Here is a 9,509-nt window from a genome sequence, read left to right as displayed (position 1 = left end):
TAGGCTCAGGTGGACTGCAGAGGAAATAGCATCCTCTGTGGAGCGGTTCGGGCGATAAGCAAACTGGAACAGGTCAAAACTGGAGGGGAGTTTAGAGACCATGTGCTGCTTAATAAGCCTCTCAAAGCACTTCATTATTATTGGTGTGAGTGCTACGGGGCGGTAATCATTCAGGCAGGTTATTGTAGACTTTTTGGGAACTGGTATGATGGTGGCTGTCTTGAAACATGATGGGACAATGACCTGGTTCAGGGAGATGTTAAAAATGTCTGTCAGAACCAGAGCCAGCTGGTCGGCACATCCCCTAAGCAGACGCCCCGGTATGTTATCCGGTCCGGCTGCCTTTCGCTGGTCAATACCCTCCAGGATTTTGCGGACTTCAGCAGTTTCAAAAGACAGCGTCTGTTCTCCTGGTTGAGGCTCTAATTTCCTCACTGTAGTGGTGTTCAGTGCCTCAAACCTGCCGAAATGATTATTTAGTTCATTTAGAAAGTCTGTGTCATCCTTACAAGACATCTGAGGGGCCTTGTAGTTTGTTATGGCCCGGATGCCTTCCCACATGTTCCTGGTGTTGGTATCATCCTGGAAGAAACCCTGGATTTTCTGTCCATGGACCCTTGTGTAAGTATTGCATCTTCTCTGCAGTTTCTCATGAAAGACTCAGTCATATTGATTCAATTTAAGTTTATTATTGTTATGTATTTCGTGGGGTACAGTGAAAAAGCTTTCAATTGTATGCAATCCAATTAAATCAGAAAATACTATTCATGTATACAATCAAGCTAAATGTAAGTACAATAGGTATAAAAAAGGGGAAGAGACAGGGTACAGAATATAATTCTCAGCATTGAAGCGCAATATATTGTCTGAAGCATCCAGCATTGTTGCATCATAGCTGGAAATTGATTGGTTTTAATACAGGCTTTGTTACCTCGTTCAGAAGCCTGGCTGTGTGTGCGCTGTGATGTGCCTGCCCCACTTGGGCGTAATTTGTGTGTCATTTACGGGACAGGCCAGTAGTGGGAGAAAGCACTGGGGCATCAACACTTGTTGATTGTTTAGCGGGCATAGTGTTGTTCTGGAAGATATCAAGTTTTGACTATAGAGATTATTTATTTCTTATTCTTTTCATTATATATTTCCCAATAGCAGAAAAGAGCATCCTGTATCTGCCTGTCAGTTTTTGCGAATCTCTCATAATTGACGTCCATTTCTTCCAACATCCGTACGCCACTGCTGATAGCAGCAAACGCCTCCGCCAGTGTCTTTGTTGTGAACATTTTTGGGGCCTCGGCTATAACTGCTTCTTCCATTGCCTCAGCTTCTTTTCTTCTTTCTTCCTCCAGTTCGATCAGATCCTCATTGGAAAGCTCTTCAGCCTCAATGTCAACAAGCTCATGAATATCTTCTTCATCAATGTCCAATTCTAGCTGGTTCCCAAGCACCAATATCTTGTTTCTTATTATGTTATCAACAGCAGAATCTTTGTTAAAACCTTTGAATGCGTCCACATGTGTCTTCATAACCTTCTTCCAAACGCACTTCATGCATTTCTGTGTGACATCTTTCCACGCTGCAGCGATGTTCCTGGTAGCATTTAGAATGTTAAAATCGTTCCAAAAGTCTCGGAGTGTTCGGCCAGATTCAGTCGCTCGAACAGCCTGCGCAAACGTTTGCCGTAAATAAAAGGCTTTGAACGTGGATATTACGCCTTGATCCATTGGTTGAATGAGAGCGGTTATGCTCGGTGGCAAATACACAACCTTTATATAGGGATGCATGTCGCCGATATGCTGCGGATGGCCTGGAGCATTATCCAAGATCAGAAGAATTCTGAATGGGATGTTGTTTTCCCAACAATATTCTCTTGCCTCCGGTATAAAACAGTTTAGAAACCAGTCGGAAAACAATGCTAATGTCATCCAAGCTTTCTCGTTATGGCGATAATGAATGGGAAGCGTTTCCTTGCTCACATTCTTAAATGCTCTTGGGTTCTCCGAGTGGTAGATCAGTAAAGGCTTTAATTTGAACCCTGCGACATTTCCACCCAAAAGTAGCGTTACACGCTCTTTGTATGTCTTGAATCCTGGCATTGTCTTGGACTCTTGATGAATGTATGTGTGCTCTGGCATACGCTTCCAGAACAAGCATGTTTCATCGACATTGAATATTTGTTCTGGCAAATATTTCTCATCCACAATTATCCTATTCAGCTCTTCCTTAAAAGCTTTGACACCTTCAGTATTGGGACTTGCTGCCTCACCGCTGATCTTCACATTATTAAAATTATTACGCCTTTTGAAGCGTTGGAACCATCCAGGACTTGCTGTAAACACTTGTGGATACGTAGGATCATCGGAATTTTCTTTTAGTGTATTGAAAAAACTTCTTGCCATAGCCTGGATCGTCGATAAGCTGAGCGGTTTGTGCTTCTGTATCTGGTCTTTCATCCACGTGACAAGTAATCTCTCCATATCACCAATCGGCCCAGCTCTTTTTTTCCTGATGACCGTGGATTTAACCGATGCTGACGATTTCACTGCATCTCTGACTCGCGATTTATCCTTGAAGATGGTCGAGATCGTCGATTGTGGAAGTCCTAACTCACGTGCGATGGCCTTTACTGGCATGCCGCGTTCACGCATGGCAATTATCTTGAGTTTCATCTTAAGAGGAATTATCTTCCTCTTCATCTTCTCACCAGAAGCAGAAGACACAGATGGGCAGTTTGTAAACATGATGGGATGCAAAAACACACAACACAATACACTGTATCCAGAAAACGTTGGCAACACAGAACACTGTAGATTATCGGTTGTTTTCAGTCGTGATCTTGTGGCTGAGGAGTATCTGTAAACAAGAGATTATTGATTAGATTACTTTAGCTTAGCATCAAGTTCGGCAAACATATTGTGGATTGAGGAGTCTATTTCTATGCTGTCTTGTTCTATATACTATATAGAATATATATAATAGAGTATATATGTTCTATATACTATATAGTCTCCAGTGGGGGGATCGCCATTAGGGAGGTGGGGGAAGGACAATGGACAATTGGGGAGGAGGGGGGAACAAGGAAAATGGGGACACAGTGTGGGGGAACCGCTGTGGGGGGGGGGGATGGAGAATAAAAGGAGGTGCCGGTGTACTTTGGAACTTTGTCAGCACCTTAGATGGCTGCAATTTGTCTACATTGAAGGTAGAAACAAAATGCTGGAGTAATGTAACGGGCCAGGCAGCATGGGAAGGAATGGGTGGTGTTTTGGGTCAAGACCCATCTTCAGATTTGTATACATTGGGTACGCAAACAAAGAATTTCACTGTGCCTGGTCACGTGACAATAAAGTATTCCATTCCATATTCTATGTCCTTTTCTTTGAGAGAATCTGTCTCTTGGCTTTCAGTTGTTGCTACTCATGGTTTAGTTTGAATGTCATCCCTCTCTCTCTCTCTCTCTCTCTCTCTCTCTCATATCTCTCTCGTCTCACTCGTGCATCTCTCTCTCTTCTCTCTCTCATCTCTCTGTTCATCTCTTTATCTTCTCTCACTCTTCTCTCCATTCTCTCTCTGTCTGCACTCTTCCCTCTTCACATTCTCTCCTTCCTTTTCTCCTTCTCTATCTCTCTTTCTTTCTCTTCTCTCTCACCCTCTCTTTCTCCACATCACTTTCCACCTCTCTCTCTCTTCTCTCTCCACCTCACTCTCCACCTCTCTGGATACAGTTGCATTAGATGCCACACTGATCCCCGCATTATTAACAGCAGCATTGTTTCCGCTTGTTGTCATCTGGCTTCCAATGAAATCACGTTCACGATTTTCTGGCCAATTCATTGTCGTATTTCTTTCTTTTCACAATGTCTTCTCCAAATGTATGCACTGACTAGGCTCCGTTTGTAATTTCTATCCACAGTTTAGCTGGAAGATTACAAAGACAGCATCTTCATTATTTCATCCAAAATTCAGCACACATACTGGCATGACACGTATAGTCCTCAAACAGAAACATACGATGAGTCTAAAGTGGGTGATATCATAGATAGTGAAAATGATTATCAAAAATGACAACAGGACCTTGATATCAGTTGGGCAGGGGGGCTGAGGAATGGTTAATTAAGTTTAATACAGAGGAGTGTGAAGTGATGGATTTTGGGAGCACTGACATGGGCAGGGAATGTTTGGGCTCTGGGGAGTGTTGTAGTGCAGAGGGATCTGGGAGTGTCGGTAACTGGTGTCACTGGTAAAAGGGTGGTGAAGAAGGTTTTTGGTACATTTGCCTTTGTCAGTCAAGGTGTTGACCATAGAAGTTGGGATATTAGTTACAGTTGTAGAAAACGTTTGTGAGGCCACATTCGGAGTATTGTAGACCGGTTTTGTCTCCCTGCTCTAGGGAGGACCTCATTAAGATGGCAAGAATGGGGAGAATATTGACGAGGATGTTGCCATTGCATTATTCATTGAATCATGGAAGATTGAGGAGAAGAAGAAGAGAGGATCTTATAAAGGGGTATAACATCGTGGGGATAGAATGAATGCACACTTTTACCCAGAGTAAGGAAATCAAGAACCAGAGGACGTAGGTTTAAGTGTGAAGGGTAAAATTTAATTGGAAAACCTGAGGGTGGTGAGTATACAGAACGAGCTGCCACAGGTAGTTGAGGCAAGTACTATAACAACATGTGAAAGATTCTTGGACAGGTACATGGACAGGAAAGGTTTGGAGAGTTATGGGCCAAATGTGGGCAGGTGGTACTAGCGCAGATGGGACATCTATGTCGGCATGGTCAAGGGGCCGAATTCCTGTTTCCGTGCCGTATGTCTATGACTATGTCTCTAAATTTGATGCTTCACTTTTCATTCTAAATTCTGGTGAAAAGAGCAGGGGCCAGAATGGAATTGGGCCACCAAGAAATGAGCAATTAATGGGATAAGGGTCATATAGCGTAGATACGTTCAAAATATTGTGTCCGTGTCAATATCAGGATTCTGTCCACATGGGATGTCAGGACTGTCTTATGAAGAAAGACTGGATAGACTTGGTTTACACTCTCTAGAATTTAGGAGATTGAGAGGGGATCTTATAGAAACTTACAAAATTCTTAAGGGGTTGGACAGGCTAGATGCAGGAAGATTGTTCCCGATGTTGGGGAAGTCCAGGACAAGGGGTCACAGCTTAAGGATAAGGGGGAAATCCTTTAAAACCGAGATGAGAAGAACTTTTTTCACACAGAGAGTGGTGAATCTCTGGAACTCTCTGCCACAGAGGGTAGTCGAGGCCAGTTCATTGGCTATATTTAAGAGGGAGTTAGATGTGGCCCTTGTGGCTAAGGGGATCAGAGGGTATGGAGAGAAGGCAGGTACGGGATACTGAGTTGGGTGATCAGCCATGATCATATTGAATGGCGGTGCAGGCTCGAAGGGCCGAATGGCCTACTCCTGCACCTAATTTCTATGTTTCTATGTTTCTATGTTAATCCTGTTTACCAGCACTTGCTCAATGGTCAACTATGCTTTGGTGATACAAATGCTTATCCTATCACTTCTTTTAGATGGAGAGTATCTCTTCCACTGTTTTCCCAGTGAATGCATTCTCTGAGTGAAACACATTTTTTTCCCTCACAGCAACAAGAGATTAGTTTGCAAAAATAGAGACACAAGAGATTAATGTCCACAATTAGTGCACTTGGTATTGGGGGTAGGGTATTGACATGGATAGAGAACTGGTTGGCAGACAGGAAGCAAAGAGTAGGAATTAACATGTCCTTTTCAGAATGGCAAGCAGTGATTAGTGGGGTACCACAAGGCTCAGTGATATATATTAATGATTTAAACAATGGATTTAAATGTAACGTCTACAAGTTTATGGATGACACGAAGCTGGGAGGAAGTGTGAGCTGCGAGGTGGATGCTATGAGGCTGCAGGGGTGACTTGGATAGGTTGGGCAGGCAGAAGAATGGCAGATGCAGTATAATGTGCATAAATGTGAGGTTATTAACTTTGGTGGCAAGCCATGGCTCAGTAAAACTATAAAGGATAGTATTCGGCTGAAGGCAAGGGCATATAAGGTAGCCAGAGATAGTGGGAGGGTAGAGGATTGGGAAGCATTTAAAGGTCAGCAAAAAATAACTAAGAGATTAATTAAGACGGGGAAAATAGACTATGAAAGGAATTTAGCGAACAACATAAAAACTAATGGTAAGAGTTTTTATAGCTATATAAAAAGAAAAAGGGTGGCTAAGGTGAACGTTGGTCCATTGGAGGGTGAGACTGGAGAGTTGTTGGTGGGGAACATGGAAATGGCAAAGGCATTAAACGAGTATTTTGTATCAGTCTTCACCATAGAAGACACAAAAAATATTCCAACGCTGGATAAACAGGGGGCGGTAGGAATGGAGGAGCTAAATACTATTAAGATCACCAAGGAGGTGGTATTAGGGAAATTAATGAGACTGAAGGAGGATAAATCCCCTGGGCCTGATGGATTACATCCAAGGGTCTTGAGGGAGATAGCGGTGGGGATTGTGGATGCATTGGTGATAATTTTCCAAAACTCCCTGGAGGCAGGAACGGTCCCAGTGGATTGGAAAATGGCCAATGTAACACCTATATTTAAAAAAGGAAGTAAACGGAAGGCGGGTAACTATAGACCGGTTAGTCTAACATCGGTGGTGGGTAAAATGTTAGAGACAATTATTAAAGAAACACTAACGGGGCACTTGGATAAACATGACTTCATCGGACAGAACCAGCATGGTTTTGTGAAGGGGAAGTCCTGTTTAACGAATCTGCTCGAATTCTTTGAGGAAGTAACAACCCGGGTGGATAAAGGGGAACCGGTGGATGTGGTATACTTGGACTTCCAAAAGGCTTTTGACAAGGTGCCACATAAGAGACTATTGCTAAAAATAAAAAATTATGGGATTGGGGGTAATATATTAGCATGGGTAGAGGATTGGCTAACAAATAGGAAGCAGAGAGTGGGGATAAATGGTTCATACTCGGGATGGCAACCAGTAACTAGCGGGGTTCCACAAGGGTCGGTGCTGGGACCTCAGTTGTTCACAATTTATATAAATGATTTGGAGAAGGGAACCAAGTGTAATATATCAAAATTTGCGGACGATACAAAAATGGGAGGAAAAGTAGGGGATGAGGAGGATAGGAAGAGTCTGCAAAAGGATATAGATAAGCTAGGTGAGTGGGCAACAACTTGGCAGATGAAATTTAATACTAATAAATGTGAAGTCATTCACTTTGGGAAAAAAAATGATAGGGCAAGTTATTTTCTAAATGAGGAGGAGCTGCGTTGTAATGCAACGCAAAGGGATCTAGGGGTATTAGTACATGAATCACTAAAAGTTAGTATGCAGGTGCAGCAAGCAATCAGGAAGGCCAATGGAGTTTTGGCCTTTATTGCTAGGGGGATTGAGTATAAAAACACGGAGGTCTTGCTGCAGCTGTACACAGTATTAGTGAGACCACATTTGGAATACTGTGTACAGTTCTGGGGTCCATACTTAAGAAAGGATGTACTAGCCCTGGAGGCAGTGAAGCGAAGGTTTACAAGATTAATTCCTGCAATGAGGGGATTGACATATGAGGAAAGGTTAAGTAGGCTGGAACTCTACTCTTTGGAGTTTAGAAGAATGAGAGGCGATCTCATTGAAACATATAAGATCGTGAGGGGCCTTGATCGGGTGGATGCACCGAGGATGTTCCCAATGATCGGGGAAACTAGAACTAGGGGACATAGTTGCAGAATAAGGGGGGGCTCTTTTAAAACTGAGATGAGGAAGAACTTCTTCACCCAGAGGGTGGTTAATTTATGGAATTCACTGCCCCAGGGAGCAGTGGAAGCAGAAACTTTAAATATATTTAAGACTAAAATAGATGGTTTTTTAGCTGCCAAGGGGATAAGGGGCTACGGGGAGAGGGCAGGGATATGGACCTAGGTATGGTTAGTATAGTAAGACCTGAGTGATCTCCTGGACAAGTGTCGATCGCCTGGATTGGGGTCGGAGAGGAATTTCCCGGATTTTTTTTCCCGAATTGGACCTGGGTTTTTATCCGGTTTTTTGCCTCCCCCAGGAGATCACGAGGTTCTTGGGGTGGAGAGGGGTGATAGCGGTATAAAGGGGAGGGTAGTGTCTTGTGTTCTGTGTCTTGTGTCTACTGTTTGTGGGTAAGTGTGTCTGTTTAGTGTTCAGCCATGAGCGAATGGCGGTGCGGGCTCGACGGACCTGGTGGTCTACTCTCGCACCTACTTTCTATGTTAACAGGAATGCAGATTACTATCTGAATGGAGTCAGATTAGGGAAAAAGGGAAGGGGAACGAGACCTGGCTGTGCATGTATCTCAGTCACTGAAAGTAAGCATGCAGGTACAGCAGGCAGCGAAGAAAGCTAATGGCATTTCGAGGGGATTTTATTTTTGGAGCAAAGAGGTCCTATTTCAATTGTACAGGACCTGGGTGAGATGGCACCTGGAGTATTGTGTGCAGTTTTTATCTCCTAATTTGAGGACGGACATTCTTTCTATTGAGGGAGTGTTGGTTCACCAGGTTAACTCCCGGGATGGCGGGACTGACATATGATGAAGGAATGAGTCAACTGGGCTTGTATTCACTGGAATTTAGATGGATGAGACGGGATCTTATCGGATCATTAAAAAATCTAAAAAGATTGGACAGACTAGATGCAGGAAAATTGTACCCGATGTTGAAGGAGTCCAGAACCAGGGGGTCACAGTTTAAGAATAAAGGGTAGGCCATTTAGTACTGGCATGAGAAAAACTTTTTCACCCAGAGAGTTGTGAATCTGTGGAAATGTCTGACACAGACAGCAGTGGAGGCCAATTCACTGGATGTTTTCAAGAGAGTGAGATTTAGCTTTTATGGCTAAAAGAATCAACGGATATGGGAAAAAAGCAGGAACGGGGTACTGATTTTAGATGATCAGCCAAGATTATATTGAATGGCAGTGCTGGCTCGAAGGGCAGAATGGCCCACGCCTGCATTTTTCTATGTTTCTATGTTTCTAACTAAACCTCGTACATCTCAGCTTAATTCTATGTTCACTAATCTTAGACATGTTGACTGGAGTGGTTAGCTGTGTATACTATATCTACTATTATTTCAGTGGTAATCTTAATTTGTCAACAATTCAAAGAATATGTACAAAAATACTTACCAATACAATTACTGAAGGAGGAAAATATACTTCACACGTTGGGCAAATTGGTACTCTTCTAATACGAGACAAAAAGATGTTTAAATGTTTTTAAATTGCACAACGCACCTATTTACCATTGGCAAATACCACATGACTTCACCTTGCAGTAATCAGGCAATGCAAGATATCAGAAATAGTTTCTTCATGACTGTTAATGTGAACAACAGTTGTGGAAATGTTCAGTGGGTGGAAGAGAAAGACTTGGGAGATTTATTGCAGTTCTGATCATTTTTAATAGGATATCAAGAAGCACACAGTGAGGCAGGTCAATGATGAAAATA

General features: G+C 42.9%; 1 protein-coding gene across 1 annotated transcript; it reads right to left on the bottom strand.

Moving 5' to 3' along the window:
• Window positions 1-1,112: 1,112 nt before the first annotated feature.
• On the bottom strand, window positions 1,113-9,210 carry cenpb (centromere protein B). Its single transcript, XM_033041242.1, has 2 exons — window positions 9,187-9,210; window positions 1,113-2,850 (listed from the first exon to the last, which is right to left on the bottom strand). The coding sequence occupies exon 2, from the start codon at window positions 2,736-2,738 to the stop codon at window positions 1,113-1,115; it is 1,626 nt and encodes a 541-aa protein (XP_032897133.1). The 5' UTR covers window positions 2,739-2,850; window positions 9,187-9,210.
• Between the last annotated feature and the right edge of the window lie 299 nt (window positions 9,211-9,509).

This window comes from Amblyraja radiata, chromosome 1, assembly GCF_010909765.2.
Source record: "Amblyraja radiata isolate CabotCenter1 chromosome 1, sAmbRad1.1.pri, whole genome shotgun sequence".
In the NCBI taxonomy this organism is placed as follows: domain Eukaryota; kingdom Metazoa; phylum Chordata; class Chondrichthyes; order Rajiformes; family Rajidae; genus Amblyraja; species Amblyraja radiata.
The sequence above is the reverse complement of the archived record's forward strand: the minus strand, read 5'-3'. Positions and strand labels throughout refer to the sequence as shown.

Excerpts from the sequence above, each read along its gene's own strand:
- cenpb (XM_033041242.1), bottom strand. The coding sequence starts at position 2,738 with ATGTTTACAAACTGCCCATCTGTGTCTTCTGCTTCTGGTGAGAAGATG.